General features: G+C 40.7%; 1 protein-coding gene across 5 annotated transcripts in view; it reads right to left on the bottom strand.

Moving 5' to 3' along the window:
• Window positions 1–17144, bottom strand: part of LOC137623093 (cell adhesion molecule Dscam1-like) — a 317782-nt gene that overhangs the window by 16531 nt on the left and 284107 nt on the right. For 4 of the 5 annotated variants that reach the window (XR_011040551.1, XM_068353749.1, XM_068353750.1 and 1 more), the window contains exons 14-22: window positions 16344–16555; window positions 16055–16130; window positions 8474–8618; window positions 7954–8081; window positions 7698–7815; window positions 5713–5831; window positions 5401–5595; window positions 3511–3657; window positions 3200–3349 (exon numbers count right to left, since the gene is read on the bottom strand). Coding sequence is in view for 4 of the 5 variants with exons in the window: in XM_068353749.1 (XP_068209850.1) it covers window positions 3200–3349; window positions 3511–3657; window positions 5401–5595; window positions 5713–5831; window positions 7698–7815; window positions 7954–8081; window positions 8474–8618; window positions 16055–16130; window positions 16344–16555 (1290 nt within the window). In the remaining variant the exon portion in view is untranslated. Of the gene's footprint in view, window positions 1–1535; window positions 1703–3199; window positions 3350–3510; window positions 3658–5400; window positions 5596–5712; window positions 5832–7697; window positions 7816–7953; window positions 8082–8473; window positions 8619–16054; window positions 16131–16343; window positions 16556–17144 lie in introns of those variants that run through there. The other variant, XM_068353752.1, reaches the window with a different exon arrangement.

Here is a 17144-nt window from a genome sequence, read left to right as displayed (position 1 = left end):
AGGCAAGATCTTCCACCCATACATAGAAATGTTTTGTCATTTTTGTGTTCATCTAACGAAAATATTTTGAAGATACATAGGTTCTGCTAATTCATTTTTCTTTTATCTGACTTCTAGATGTTTCCTGATGGAATCTTTTGCACATTCACTTTTAAGATGAAATATTTATGACATTTACCATAGAATAAAGGGAAATATTTCTCCTTTTTGGGAAAACATTGCAAAGAATACAAAATAAAAATAAACAAACTTTGTAAGCATAAAGATGTATACACTATTACTACATTGACCATAAAAATATACACAAGCAGTTCATACTTTGTCAATCTATATTTTACTGAATGTATATATCCTACTACATTGGATAATGTGGGTCACAACTATAAATACATGACTATACTAAATTTAATCCTAAGTTTACTTATTCAATATGACTGTATAATTTTTCTCAATTTATTGGTATTAAAAATATAACTTATTTAGCCTTGAATCTGTTATAAAGTCTAATGTAGCTGTCCTTTTATTCTTACACTTACTGTACTGTATGAATTACAGACAAAGAATCCCTTCTAAATCACTAAGTAAGAATACAGGGAACTGCAGTGAATAATGAGGAGCCAAATCAATCTTTTAATACTAATTATTCATTGTTTACTCAATACAGTACAGTACTTCAATACACCATTTTGATAATTTATCATACCAATTTAGAATTAATCTACTTTTCAAGTGTCATTTCAAGCAGTAAGAAACAGAAACATTATTAATTGCTTTTGCATTAGTAACAAATTTACAGAATCAAGTAGAAACTTGTAACAATACATCAATATACAGTGCTAAATAGTGATACTCAAAGTGATAAGCAAATGTTTTTAATGGGCACCTGACAAGGCTTTACGTGATGTACTTACCGACGCCATGTTGATATTTTCAACTAACAGAAAGTGTTTTCAACTATAATTTATTTCCATAGAGAAATGTTTCTCTTAAGAAATTATCTTGGATTCGAGAAGCCTCTACTGATATTTATATGGGACCAATATATCTGAGTTTCCCTTACCATATGATGGGTTTTTAGCCAAATCTTATATTCTAAGGACCAGATTATGTAGCCTATTCATAAATATCACACCAAATCTCAGAATAAAATACAAAGTAAACCTTGTTGACAGGTAAAAGGTGATCCAGGATCAAGATGTGCCTTCTGAAATAATAATAACAAAGCTGGTTGTGCTTAAGAAACATCGATCAACTCTACATTGGTTCATCTGTCTGTAGATAAACAAACGGTGCAAGGAATGAGAGAAAGACAGATGTGCACTTATCAAGTGAGTGTACAAAATATTAAGAGAAAGAGGATGTGAACCCAACTTAAGACAGATGTCCTAGTGGGTTTTGAAGTCAGTGAGACAAGTGTATGCTCACTGAATGACTGTGGAAAAGATGATAAACATTACATCTAGCAGCCATAAAGACAGTGAGATTGACAGTCACATAGAAAACGTCTACCAGACCATTTAAAGTTGGCGAGATATCTGAAATGATCACTGCTAAGAGCAGTGTACCAATTTGCCTAATATACCTGGTGCATCTGAAAACAAAGATCTGCCGATGGGTCCAAGGATGAATTCTAGGTTTTTAGTCCTGGGAGACCTCAATGACATGTGTGAAGTCCAAGAAGAAAACATTCTCCTGTAAGTTCCTATGGATAGAAGGAAATATTATTATGGCAGTTGAGGGCAGACAACATCTTAAAAGACAAAACCAGAAATCCATGACAGTACTAGGTCAACAGCTGCATGGACATCAAAGTCCATTGACAGTACATGTTCAAGATATGGGGTACACTTAAAACAGTCACATTGAATAATTTAGTTCAATGTATGCAGTAAACAAACAGGACCAACAGTGGTTGAATATTTAGAGAAAAGGTAGTAAGACTGAAGGAAATACGAGTAGTATTACCATCAAATCAAATGATTTTATGGCAACCATGAAAGACTTCACATCCCTGCTATGTATAGAAGAGCAAACAGCAAATTTATAAAGGGTACGCTGCATTCCACATAAGGATACAGTATAATCATTAATGCTAAATCACTTCAATCTAAAGAGATGTGAGTAGCCATGTCAGTATTTAAATACAGCACAATATGTAGATAAAAAAAAAGGGTAAATGATTAGGACTCATTTACTTTTGCCTTTTACCAGAAGAACCTGGCACATTAACACACTTCCAGTTTTTAATAAATTAACATCTAGGTGAAAGTTTCCTATTGTCTAGTGTTTGCTCTTGATGAAGAAAAGACCATAAAGAACTCTTTACTTTAGACATTACTTGGTGCATAGAGGTTACTTTAAGACACATCAATCAAGAACCAATCTCAACAGTCGTCTCAAAGACAAGATGGGCATGCCAAACAAACCGAGAAATACAGTTGACAAAAGGAACAGGATGCTATATATAAAAAGGCAGAGGACTGGAGAGGATAGCTGCATTTTTATGTTAAAGTAGCTGTACAAAACAATGTGTGGTCAACCTTTTCTAAATAACATATATGAAACCATAAGAATAGTTGGCTGCCACAACCTTATAAATAATTAAGAGATTTGTCATCATTAAAAATAATGAAATTGACAACGATCTAAACTGGGGGCTTTAAAAATCCATACATTGGAAAAGCAAGATACAAACTTAATTTTTTACTGCAATCTACGGGTATATAGTAAGAAGTGAAAAGAAATGTAAATGATGTTGGATAGTTTAAAATGAATATGTTCAAGAAAGCCATATCCAAATATCAGTAATAGATGTTAGCACAGCAGATGTAGTCTTCAACACCTGTGTTTATCTAAAATTACATAAACTGCCCGACTTATGGGGATCTTAGGGAACAATTTTAAGAAAATCAACAAAATGTTTAAATGTACAAACTTTTTTCAATATTCATACACACACTTAAAGTACTTAATTTATTTTATTTAAATTTCTTTGAATAATATATAACTCAATAATAATATTTAAAAATTATTATCATTAAAACCTTTATATTTGCAACCATATGGTGCACTAAAACATGCAATATACTTTACATATTCAATGATAAATATAACTACCTGAAGCAAGTAATAAAAATTTGTACAATTATTCTAATATTTCTTCCAAAATTCATACACAGTAGCTGATTGTTGTACTTACGTTTCCTAAGACAAACGCAAACAGTGGTTATAGTGAGTAAGAGGGCCATGGCAGATACTGCAGCAGGTACCAAGACTCTTGGATCACGCCAAACTGGTGATGTTGATGTAGCACTACCCCAAACTCCTTCATTTACAGTTATACTAGAACCTGCAGCAAAATGTGTACAGTCTCAACATCAATGCCACTATAACAAGGCAGATAAATGCTCAGTTAATAGTTTTTTATACGCAAATCATGTAATTGCTAATGTCTTTTATATTACGCTGAACTTGACCTGTTAAATTATGGTTAAGAAAAATTTATCTTACCTGTTCCACTCCTCCCTGGAGTAGTGATTATATACTGAAATGGAGTATTGCCAGCAGAATTATGGGCAGTAACTTTCAGCTGATACTGGCCACTAGCCTCCAAGCCAGTAACGGCAAAGGTTCGACTTGGTGGTATCTCGCTTCCAACTGAAAGTGAATTATATATAAATTGTATAGATGTAGAGCATACATAAGGAATTTGATTTATGAGATCTGCGATTCCAACATGAAAGGTCCTAACCACTTCCTATTGTAATACTGAATTGTATTTATAAAATGACCCATTAAGTTCATCTACCTAACATTATGCTAGTGAGCACCCTGGACATGTATTTTCCATATATTTTTGATATTTGAATTAATTATTCACAAGTATGAAATAATCAAAACGCCAATAAAGGAAATTCTTGCAAAAAATAATGTGCTCCATTGAATTCATCCTAGGGAGAATTTTGGTGACATGCCTTTTAGAAACTAAAACCTCCATCAAAGCTTACTATAGATACAAAATAACAAAGTAAGTCTACAGGACCATTTGAGGTACAGTACCCTGGAATTGTACTGGTAGCATATTGGTCAAGGCACTATAGTCAATTTCTTTTAGCGATGCAGATTTGCACCGACTCGCAGCGGTGCCCTTATAGCTCGGAAAAGTTTCCTGATCGCTGATTGGTTGGACGAGATAATTCTAACCAATCAGCAATCAGGAAAATTTTCCGAGCTAAAAGGGCACCCCTGCGAGTCGGTGCAAATCTGCATCGCTAAAAGAAATGGACTATAGCTACCTATTGATGGATTTATGAATTTGGACCATATAGCCTGACAACAAGGCTTGGAAGGCCATTAAGCACTAAAAAGTGCAACTGGGTGGAAACCCTTGATATATATATGAAGTTGAAGTTGTGCACTGAAGATACTAACCCTCTAAATGGGAGCCCCTTATTAAGAAACTGCCACCAAGTGTGTTATTTGATCCTTTTAGGACTGGCCAGACAATTACATGATGGATCCTTCTCTTGCAACGGTTCTTATCCTTGCTTACACATACTCTTTAGAACTCTGCTAGTTTTGTTCTCCAGGGTAGGCTTATCCGAAGCTTTTTACATCTAAACAATTTGTAGTGATTGGAGAACAACTCTCCTCTTTCTACATAGTCTTTTTTTTACTTTATTTAGGAGACTACCTTCCCCTTTTCAACTTTTTTTTTCAATAGGTATACAGTACCTGGATTTTGTCTTTGTCTCTATCGGGGATGTAGCACCCTTTGGCCAAGTAGCTTTCCCTGTACTATAGTACTATATACTTTTGTTGTTATTTATTCCTAATCTTGGTCAATTACTAGGATTGTGTAAATCCTTTTGAGTTTTTTTTTTTTTTATAATTCTTCCAGTTGTAGATTCTTTGCTAGACCCCATAACAAGCGAGAATTTTTTTTCCTAATGAAGCATCACAAATTTAGCCCTTTCCTGTTACTTCACCATGATGAACAGACATCTAGGATAAGACTCCATTTTCAGAGCTCTTTTCTTCTTCATAGTTTGTGTACATTCAGTGGGGATTACCTCAATGTTAGATATATATTTCTTGTTCTTCCAATGTTAGATTCTAAGCCACACTTATCTCCTCACTCCTTGTATCTAGCTATTTTTTTAAAACAATTGTAGCAGAGTAATTTACACTTTTAGTTTTTCTAGTTTTATTTCAGATGGTTTAGGATGTCAGTCCTATTTTATCTTTCTCTAAATGTCTTATGGCAGTTGGTTATTTTTAGCATTATTATACTACTGTATGCAATAAGAGAAAACCAAATAATATATTTTATAAACCATATAACTAGGGCATATAAGTCATCTTTCACTAATGCTGTAAAAGAAATTTAAAGCACTGTACCTGTTGTCCAATGCTGTGTCCCATCCTTCCGATACTGTACAGCGAAGTGAGTAATGGGGCAACCTCCATCACCCCACTGTGCTAAATACAGAGTTGCCTGAGAACTATTTGTTGTAACAAACTGAAACTGAGGTGGTGGCTCTGGAGCTCGACCTTTAGTTCTTGCCCCAACAGTAGTAGATGCAGAGCTGGTACCTGTTAATATTGATAAGGTTTGAACAAATTAAAAGTTCAATACTCTTCCATGTAACGACTGGTTCTTATGACTAGATCATTATGATCATTAAGAAGTTCAGTATATAAAATGCTCACCAATGTAATTTTTTGCAGTGAGGTAAAAATGATGGAGTGTTCCACATTTTAATCCAGTAGCAGTGTATGCTCTCTGAAGCCCCTCTACCTCTGCTGTTAGCCACTCTCCCCCAACTGATCTGTTGAAACAAAAAGGCAACACTTTGGAATTAAACAAAATATCTTGAGCACACTGATTAATCATATACTGTACTAGGTTAGATAGAAAGCATTTTAAATTTCTATTACAGTAATTTAAATTGTATGCTCAATTTCCATAAAATATTTTAGAATGTTTTTTTTTTTCAATAACATTAAGATGGCAAAGATAATCTACTCTTTATGCTTTTAATACAGTTACATATAATACATCCGAAGTTTGACAATCGACCAAATTTTGGTTGGGCAGTCGTAGAAAACATGATAAGTAGTAACACCATTAAATGACTCGGAAGTTTGTATCCGCGTAGGAATAAATATTTACTGTATTCAATTTTTGCCCTTTCTGTATTGTACATACATACATATATATAAAAAGGCACTTCCCCCAATTTTGGGGGGTAGCCGACATCAACAAATGAAACAAAAACAAAAAACGGGACCTCTACTCTCTACGTTCCTCCCAGCCTAACAAGGGACTCAACTGAGTTCAGCTGGTACTGCTAGGGTGCCACAGCCCACCCTCCCCCGTTATCCACCACAGATGAAGCTTCATAATGCTGAATCCCCTACTGCTGCTACCTCCGCGGTCATCTAAGGCATCGGAGGAAGCAGCAGGGCCTACCGGAACTGCGTCACAATCGCTCGCCATTCATTCCTATTTCTAGCACGCTCTCTTGCCTCTCTCACATCTATCCTCCTATCACCCAGAGCTTCCTTCACTCCATCCATCCACCCAAACCTTGGCCTTCCTCTTGTACTTCTCCCATCAACTCTTGCATTCATCACCTTCTTTAGCAGACAGCCATTTTCCATTCTCTCAACATGGCCAAACCTCCTCAACACATTCATATCCACTCTAGCTGCTAACTCATTTCTTACACTCGTTCTCACTCTCACCACTTCGTTCCTAACCCTATCTACTCGAGATACACCAGCCATACTCTTTAGACACTTCATCTGTATTGTATTTTTATTAAATTCTATTAAATTTATGCTGAATACTGTATAAGATTCCTTTTTGCCTTTTATGAACTGTTTTCTCATTAAAAAAATTCCATGAAAAGTTGTGCTGAATAAATCTATTAATTTTTTGTTTTTTTACTGTATTCTCTTTATACATAATGCATTGTTATGTGATCACTTTATTTCAAAAGGGTTGGATATTTCTTTACATTACATCACTCATTTATATCCAAGATGTTGGCAATTCATTAATCTTATATAATTTAAGAAAACATTTACCGATAGAATTCTTTATATACTCCTTCCTGTGATGCTAAGAGTAAATTTCTTATCTTTATTGGAAACCATTTGCAGCAAATTTACAGGGGAGATAAAACCGCAGGATAACATCAAAAGGTAATTATGCAGTACACAAAAAAGGAGAAAACATATACGAATTTCATATCCAAACACTAATTAGTGCCACTTGCTAGGATCTTCCACTAGAATTTACCTTTGACCTATAAAATTTGGTTGAGATGGCTGTTAAAGGGATCAGACAATCAGCTAATCATGGAGAATACCTATTAACAAATTGCAAAAATACTAGTAAAAAAATTATTTTAATACCTATATCACCAACAGTAATAATAAAACAAGAAACTTTATCCTTTGATTATAAAATATGCAGTATAATCAAGACTACAGGTACTGTATTTCATTTTATACTTTGTATTTGTCACAAGAGGTGTTTAATTTTACCTAAGCAAAGGACAGCATATTCCTTGTTTTCATGGTACAAAATACTTCTGTCATGTTGTTATTGTTGGAGATTAAGCCGACCTTGTGTCAACATGGGCTTTTACTGGTGGAATAACCAGTAACTTCTGCCAAGTTCCTACCTGTAATGAAGCGTTGCTCCCTCAAGTGGTGCACCACCTGTATCTTCGACACTCCACTGCACTCTGATTGACGAGGCTGTAGTCTCAGTGACATGCAGTGAGGGTGCTGATGGTGGAACTGTTAAGATTGAAATACCAAAAGATTTATATAATGCCAGAGAGAGAGAGAGAGAGATTATTTCAGTAATGAATCATCATATGGAATCCTAATGTAGGAAATGATAATTTTCTTTTTTAAATAGGAAAAGATACAAACCTAATACTGTAAGATTATATTCAACTTTATCAGTGCCATGATGGTTGTTAGCAGTGCATGTATAAACACCACTGTCACGCCTCTGAATGTCAGCAAGAGTGAGGGTACCATCTGGCTGCACTGTAAATCTGAAATTCAATTTAGTTAAAATGTAAGAAGGCTCTCGAGAATTTGTATAGAACATTGTTCGAGATTACAGTAATTACACCATAACAAGAAATTTTTGAATTCAGGAGAGCCATAATTTATATTAATTTCTTGAAAATCATAAAATATTTCACAGAGTAATTCCTTAAGAATTTTAATTCACATACTGTGCTCAACATTAATATCAATTGTACAGGGGTACCTTTGTAAAATGATGCAATAAAGTGCTGCAATTTTAGTAGTTATTGTATGCCTAACAATGTAAAAAAAAAGGAAGTAAAATAATTTCCATAATACTGAACTATTTACTAGGCACCACAGAATCATAAAAATATTCTTAATTCCAATATATACCAGGACTTAAGTGTCTTACCTGTTGTGTGACTGTGGAATCTGTGTATCTTCATGTGTCCAGGTCAACAATGGTTCTGGTACACCTACTGCACCACATGGTAAACTCACATCTTCTTTCCAAGCAGCTGTTAAATTTCCACCAACAGCCCAAATGCCTGCACCAACTATAAGAAAATCTCAATGTTAATAATTCTGACGCACAGTATGAAATAGCAGGCATTTACATAAAAGCTTAATGGTTGCTAGCTCACCAGTCGATAAAAAAAATTAGGACTGAGCAAGAAAATTAGGTTTACTGTAATTAAGGGATTTTGACGAAGGAAAAATCTATTTCTGGGAAGAGACCTGTGACGCCCGGTGAAAGAAATCCTTCTTTACACTTTTCTAATATAAATCTTCCAAATATACAAGAGAAAGATAAAAGCATGGAATGCAGAGGTTACTACCCTCGCACGATCACCTTGTGGGTGTCGTGTATACAACAGGGGCGTGTGAAAATGTTATTTTTATTAGTAAAATAAATTTTTGAATATACTTACCCGATAATCATGTAGCTGTCAACTCCGTTGCCCGACAGAATTCTATGGAGGGATACGCCAGCTATCACAATACTAGAAGGGGGTGTACTTACCAGCGCCACCTGTGGCCAGGTACTCAAGTACTTCTTGGTGACACCTCCTCAATTATTCCTCGGTCCACTGGTTCTCTATGGGGAGGAAGGGAGGGTCGATTAAATCATGATTATCGGGTAAGTATATTCAAAAATTTATTTTACTAATAAAAATAACATTTTTCAATATTAAACTTACCCGATAATCATGTAGCTGATTCACACCCAGGGGGGTGGGTGAAAACCAGTGTACAAGATTAAAGGATAGCTAAGTATCCCATATTTCATATAACAGTTATCTCAAATAACAATGAAATAATAAGTACCTGGTAAGGAAGTCGAATTGAACCGTTACTCTGCCTCTTTTTTAAGTTCGTCTTCCTTACTGAGCGCAGCGTTCCTCTTGGAGGCTGAATCAACCCAAAGGTGCCAAAGTATATGGGGTTGCAACCCCTACTAAAGGACCTCTACAAAACCTCTAACCCAGGCGCTTCTCAAGAATGAATAGACCACCCGCCAAATCAAAAGGATGCGGAAGGCTTCTTAGCCTACCGTAACAACCATAAAAACACAATAAAAGCATTCAAGAGAAAGGTTAAAAAAGGTTATGGGATTAAGGGAATGTAGTGGCTGAGCCCTCACCTACTACTGCACTCGCTGCTACGAATGGTCCCAGGGTGTAGCAGTTCTCGTAAAGAGACTGGACATCTTTCAGATAAAATGATGCAAACACTGACTTGCTCCTCCAATAGGTTGCATCCATTATGCTCTGCAGAGAACGGTTTTTATTAAAGGCCATCAAAGTAGCTACGGCTCTTACTTCGTGGGTCCTTACCTTCAGCAATGCAAGGTCTTCCTCCTTTAAGTGAGAGTGGGCTTCTCTAATCAGAAGCCTTATATAATATGAAACCCCATTCTTGGACATGGGCCTCGAAGGTTTCTTGATGGCACACCATAAGGCTTCTGACTGTCCTCGAAGAGGTTTAGACCTCTTAAGATAAAATTTGAGAGCTCTGACAGGGCAAAGAACTCTCTCTAGTTCGTTACCTACCATGTTGGAGAGGCTAGGTATTTCAAACGATCTAGGCCAAGAACGTGAAGGAAGTTCGTTCTTTGCTAGGAATCCAAGCTGAAAAGAACATGTTGCAGATTCGGTCGTGAAACCAATGTTCTTGCTGAAGGCATGAACCTCACTGACTCTCTTAGCTGTTGCAAGGCAGACGAGAAAAAGAGTCTTGAGGGTAAGGTCCTTGAAGGAAGCTGACTGGAGAGGTTCGAACCTAGGTGACATAAGGAACCTTAAGACTACGTCTAGGTTCCAGCCTGGAGTGGATAGACGACGCTCTTTAGACGTCTCAAAAGACTTAAGAATGTCTTGAAGGTCCTTGTTGGAAGAAAGGTCCAAACCTCTGTGGCGGAGAACTGAAGCCAACATACTCCTATACCCTTTAATCGTAGGGGCTGAAAGGGATCTCTCATTCCTAAGATGTAGAAGGAAGTCAGCTATTTGGGTCACAGAGGTATTGGTAGAGGATATTGAATTGGCTCTACACCAGCTTCGGAAGACCTCCCACTTAGACTGGTAGACTCTACGAGTGGAAACCCTTCTCGCTCTGGCAATCGCACTGGCTGCCTCCTTCGAAAAGCCTCTAGCTCTAGCGAATCTTTCGACAGTCTGAAGGCAGTCAGCCGAAGAGCGTGGAGGTTTGGGTGCAACCTGTCTACGTGAGGTTGACGTAGAAGGTCCACTCTTAGAGGTAGAGTCCTGGGGATGTCGACTAGCCATTGAAGTACCTCTGTGAACCATTCTCTTGCAGGCCAAAGGGGAGCAACCAGCGTCAGCCGTGTCCCTTCGTGCGAGAGGAATTTCTGCAGAACTTTGTTTATTATCTTGAACGGTGGGAATGCGTACAGGTCGAGATGGGACCAGTTCAGTAGAAAAGCATCCACATGAACTGCTGCAGGGTCTGGAACAGGGGAACAGTACAGCGGAAGTCTCTTGGTTATGGAGGTGGCAAACAGATCTATGGTAGGTTGACCCCACAAGGTCCAAAGTCTGTTGCACACACTCTTGTGGAGGGTCCATTCCGTGGGAATGACCTGATTCCTTCTGCTTAGGCGATCTGCTGAGACGTTCATATCGCCCTGAATGAACCTCGTGACCAGAGTGAGGTTTAGACCTCTTGACCAAATGAGGAGGTCCCTTGCGATCTCGTATAGGCTCCTCGAATGGGTCCCTCCTTGCTTGGAGATGTAAGCCAAGGCTGTGGTATTGTCTGAGTTCACCTCCACCACTTTGCCTAGCAGGAGGGACTTGAAGTTCAACAGGGCTAAATGAACTGCTAGTAGCTCCTTGCAGTTGATGTGGAGTAATTCCTGTTCTTCGTTCCACGTTCCCGAGCATTCCCGTCCGTTCAATGTCGCACCCCAGCCCGAGTCCGATGCATCTGAGAAGAGATGAAGATTGGGGGTCTGAATAGCCAACGAAAGACCCTCCCTGAGAAGGAGGTTGTGTTTCCACCACAGGAGAGTGGTCTTCATCTCTTGGGTGATTGGGATAGAGACTGCTTCGAGAGTCGAACCCTTGTCCCAATGAGCTGCAAGATGGAATTGAAGAGGGCGGAGGTGGAGTCTCCCTAGCTCGACGAACAGGGCCAGTGATGAAAGGGTCCCTGTGAGACTCATCCACTGTCTCACCGAGCAACTGCTCCTCTTCAGCATGCTCATGATGCACTCTAGGGCTTGGCTTATCCTGGGGGCCGAAGGAAAAGCCCGAAAATCCTGACTCCGAATCTCCATTCCCAGGTACACAATGGATTGGGAGGGAATGAGTTGAGACTTTTCTATGTTGACTAGTAGACCCAGTTCTCTGATTAAGTCTAAAGTCCAATTGAGATTCTCCAGACAGCGACGACTCGTGGAGGCTCTCAACAGCCAGTCGTCCAAGTAGAGGGAGGCTCTGATGTCCGATAAGTGTAGGAATTTTGCTATATTCCTCATCAGATGAGTAAAGACCATAGGAGCTGTGCTTAGGCCAAAACACAGGGCTTGGAATTGGTAGACAACCTTTCCGAAAACGAATCTCAGGAAAGGTTGGGAGTCTGGATGAATAGGAACGTGAAAGTAGGCATCTTTCAAGTCCAACGAGACCATCCAGTCCTCCTGCCTGACCGCTGCTAAGACCGACTTCGTCGTCTCCATCGTGAACGTCTGCTTGGTGACATACGCGTTGAGCGCGCTGACGTCCAGCACCGGTCTCCAACCTCCTGTCTTCTTGGCCACAAGAAAGAGACGGTTGTAGAAGCCCGGGGATTGATGGTCCCGGACTATAACCACTGCCTTCTTCTGCACAAGTAGCGACACCTCCTGGTGCAATGCTAGCCTCTTGTCCTCTTCTTTGTAGTTGGGAGAGAGGTTGATGGGCGATGTGGTCAGAGGTGGTTTGAGGCAGAATGGAATCCTGTAACCGTTCCTCAGCCAACTGACAGACTGGGCGTCTGCACCTCTCTTCTCCCAGGCTCGCCAGAAGATCTTGAGCCTGGCTCCTACTGCTGTCTGGAGATGCGGAGAGTCAGTTTTTACCTTTAGATGTCCTGGAGCCTTTCCTGGACTTGCTCCTGTAAGAGTCTGGACGGGAGCTTCCTCGGCTGGGGGCTCTACCACGAAAGGGCGGTATGAACCTCGTAGCAGGGGTATCAGCCACTGGTGAGCGATAAGTCTTGGGGACTGAGGTAGTAACCTTAGACTTACGAGCCGATGAGGCTACAAGATCGTGTGTGTCCTTTTGTATCAGGGCAGCAGACAAGTCCTTAACCAGCTCTTCAGGGAAGAGGAACTTCGAGAGCGGAGCAAAAAGGAGTTGTGACCTTTGGCAAGGTGTAATGCTGGAGGAAAGGAAGGTACACAGCAGTTCCCTTTTCTTCAAAACCCCTGATACAAACATCGACGCAAGCTCACCAGATCCATCCCTAATGGCCTTATCCATGCAGGACATTAATAGCATGGCAGAATCCTTGTCCGCAGGAGAGGTCTTCTTGCTGAGGGCCCCCAGGCACCAGTCAAGAAAGTTGAACATCTCAAATGCTCTAAACAGTCCTTTCAGTAAGTGATCAAGGTCTGAGAAGGTCCAGCAAACCTTAGAGCGCCTCATTGCAGTTCTCCGAGGCGAGTCCACCAGACTTGAGAAGTCAGCCTGGGCAGAGGCAGGTACTCCCAAGCCTGGTGCTTCTCCTGTGGCATACCAAACGCTCGCTTTCGAAGTGAGCTTGGTCGGCGGGAACATGAAAGAAGTCTTGCCAAGATGTTGCTTAGACTGCAGCCACTCCCCTAAGATCCTTAATGCTCTCTTAGAGGACCTTGCTAGGACTAGCTTAGTATAGGAGGACTTAGCTTGTTGTATGCCCAGCGAAAACTCAGATGGCGGAGAGCGGGGAATAGCAGAGACAAAGTGGTCTGGGTAAACCTCCCTAAGCAGAACCAAGACCTTACGAAAGTCAATAGACTGTGGAGAAGGCTTGGATTCATCCACGTCTGATGAGGGATCCAGGTGTGCCGCCTCATCATCAGACGCCTCATCACCAGAGTGTAGCGAAGGTATCGGACAAGAATGCTGAACAGCAGAGTCAGAACGAGAAGGAACAATAGTAGTGGTTTCCTCTTCAAGTAACTGTTGAGGGAGAACCTGAGGCTCAGACTGCAAAGGCTGAATAGCAGACGAAGCAGAAGGAAGGCGCATGGGTGGAGGAGGCTGACTCCTAGCATGAGTGGTTGAACCCAAGGATTGCGCTTGCTGAGCGGTTGGTGGAAGCGGAGTAGCAAGTTCCTGTTCCTGTGGTGTGAGCGGAGCGTGATGAGGTTGAGGCTGCGCAGAACAAGGTAAATGTCTCGCAAGCTGAGGCTCCTGAGGCGCAAGGCCAAGGTGTAGTGGAGCTTGCCTTGTGGATGGTTGAGCTCGCTGCAGCGAGAGCTGAGGAGACTGACTCATGGACGGGAGAGGTTGTTGTACCTCAGCCAAGAGTTGCACCACTGGTGGAGCAGCAAAGGGAGGCGGAGGAAGAGAGGTATAATCCTCCTGATCCCATAGCAAAGGTTGCCTTAAAGAAGGCGGAGGCTGAACACCACTGGGAACAGCAAACTCAGACCGTGGCTCAACATCGTACGCCTGGCAGGTGGAACTGCGATCAGGCGGAGCAAGCGCAGGCGGAGCGAGCGCAGGCGGAGCGAGCGCAGGCGGAGGGAGTGTAGGCGGAGGCGGAGGTGCAACACTCTCAGCCCGACACTCACGCATCAAGTCCGAAAGCTGTGCTTGCATGGACTGTAGTAGAGTCCACTTAGGGTCGGCAGAAACTACAGTAGGCTGAGGTAAAGCCTTAACAGTCGAGCTCTGTTGTGGCAGAACCTTACTCCTCTTGGGCGGAGTGCAGTCGACAGATGACTGCGGCGAGTCAGAGCTGAGCCAATGACTGCAACCTGGCTGAGCACTCGCGGACTGGACTCTGCGTTTAAGTGGTCTCGAGACCTGAGACCAACGTTTCTTCCCTGACAGATGATCAGCGGACGAGAAAAAGACGGGCTCAATCGTCTGCGGGTGGGAGTGACGGTCTTTGGAAGACACGCCCGCAACCACCGAGGATACTTCTGTGCGCCTAACAAGGCCTGCCGAACCCTTATGCCCTTCGACATTGCTTCTCCCCTGGGCATGGGAGCTTGCAAGAGGTCCCGGACTGGGAGGACGACTGGCTCGCACAGAAGAATCCTCACGCACCACACTGGCACTAGCACTTGGCACTGCACTGACACTAGCACTCGTCACAGCACTGGCACTAACTCCACCCACTGCACTCTTGACCTTAAGTTCCTTAACTTCGGCCATCAGAGACTTATGGTCACTTACCACTGACTCTACTTTATCGCCTAAGGCCTGAATAGCACGCAAAACAACAGACATATCAGGCGGAGGGCAAACAGTAGGTTCGGGGGTAGCCACTACAGGGGTAGGAAAAGGTAGGGGATCATGAGGTGAGGAAAACAGTGAAGAGTGAGAAGAACTCCTCCTAACTCTACCTCTCTCTAACTTAGATGAATATTTTAAAAGACGGACAAATTCCAGTTCAGAAAGTCCGGCGCATTCCTCACATCGATTTTCTAACTGACAGGGCCTGTCCCTACAGTCAGAACAAGCGGTGTGAGGATCTACCGAGGCCTTCGGAATACGCCTATTGCAAGACCTACATCGTCTATGGGAGGGGGCTTGCGAAATGTCAGACATCTTGAATCCAAAGAGTTAGCCAAAGGGGTTTCCAAAATCAAGCAAAAGATCGTTAACCGTTAATCAGGACTATATAAAAGCTATCTAGCTAATATAAGAAGGTTTCCAGTAATGCGACAGCCAAAATCTGAGAGAATACTTCACCAATTAGCCGTGAACAAACTCGAAGATCATAAGCGTATCCCAGAACGTCTTGCCGGAAGCACGACAGAGGAATAATTGAGGAGGTGTCAACAAGAAGTACTTGAGTACCTGGCCACAGGTGGCGCTGGTAAGTACACCCCCTTCTAGTATTGTGATAGCTGGCGTATCCCTCCATAGAATTCTGTCGGGCAACGGAGTTGACAGCTACATGATTATCGGGTAAGTTTAATATTGAAAAACCACTATTCACAGGCTGTCTTCCATTTAGATAATCCCTTCATCAAAGGGAAGGGCCGTGACAGGCCCTAGAGAACACAGTTGGACTACCCCACAGACACCTACCACGTGCGCCCTCTAGGTCATCCCTCTGTTTAGGAACAACATGAGGTTACAGATGTCCTTAAAGCAACAGCTCAGTTATAAGTTCTGGTTATATGAGTTAATGCAGAAATACCAATATGATACATTAGTATTAGTGTTGCTGTAACAAAAGGGCATTACAGTATACAGTCTTAAGAGATTCAATTTTTTTTAATTCTTGTTGACAAAGAAAACAGATATTCTACCATCAAACATACCTGTGTGAGAGGGTTTCACTGTAGCTACAGTACTTGAAGGTCCTTCTCCTACTCTTGTTGAAGCTGTTACCCAAACCTGTAACAAATGTATTTTGTAAATATTTACAGAAAATAATTCACTAATTTTAAAAAGAAAAAAATTGCTGGTACTGTATTCTATAATTTGTAACCAAAGCAATTTTAGTGTACAGTACTGTTAGTAAAACATTCAAACGCGATATAGTTATCAATTTACAGTACTATCACTAATGGGAAAACCATTAACAGCTACCTCTAGAAAATACAATACCTGATGTGTTGCGTGTGGAAGATCATGTAAAGTAAGATGTGTAAAATGTGCTCCAACATGGCGTCTATGTGGAGGACCCCTTACGCCTGCGGAAGACCAATGTACTGAATAGCGAGTTATTCGTCCATGAGGATTAATCGGCGGAGACCATGAAACTACAGCTGCTCTTGGACCTGACACCACTGCTTTGACTCTGGCTGGAGCTTCTGGCACTGAAAAGGAAAGCGAAACAATACTTAACCCTTTTACCCCTAGGCTCTTTGGAAATTTCCAATCCTTAACCCCCAAGGGGTTATTTTTTCCCCAGCACATTTTGCAGTATATTTTTTTTAAATTGCTCTTACAGCCTTAATTTTTGTCATAGAGAGGTCAGGTTGGTCTCATTCTCTTGGAAAATGCCTGAATTTTCTCAAAAAATTATCAAAAAAAATGTTATAGCATTTTTTTGCAAGGACGTACCGGTACGTCCATGGGGACAAAGGGACGAGTTTTGTGAAACGTACCAGTACGTCCTTTGGGGGTAAAAGGGTTAAATTGTTTTTCGACTAAATTTGCTGATGCACACTTTAGATGTTTTGTAGTTTTGAAAATTAGAAATGTATAATTCATAAATAAAATCATATAATTGGTTTACAACTGCAACATATATTTCCATATACATAATTATAGTAGCAACAAAAATAAGTGTGTTTTCAGAATTTAGGCTATGGGTCTATGTTTTTCTATTTTTTTATTTAGGCATTAAGGTATGTAATGTTTTTAGAATTTAGGTATTAGGGTATAAGAAAAACTAGAAATTCA

Source organism: Palaemon carinicauda, chromosome 30 (assembly GCF_036898095.1).
Source record: "Palaemon carinicauda isolate YSFRI2023 chromosome 30, ASM3689809v2, whole genome shotgun sequence".
Lineage (NCBI taxonomy): Eukaryota > Metazoa > Arthropoda > Malacostraca > Decapoda > Palaemonidae > Palaemon > Palaemon carinicauda.
This window is presented reverse-complemented; position numbering and strand designations above follow the sequence as displayed.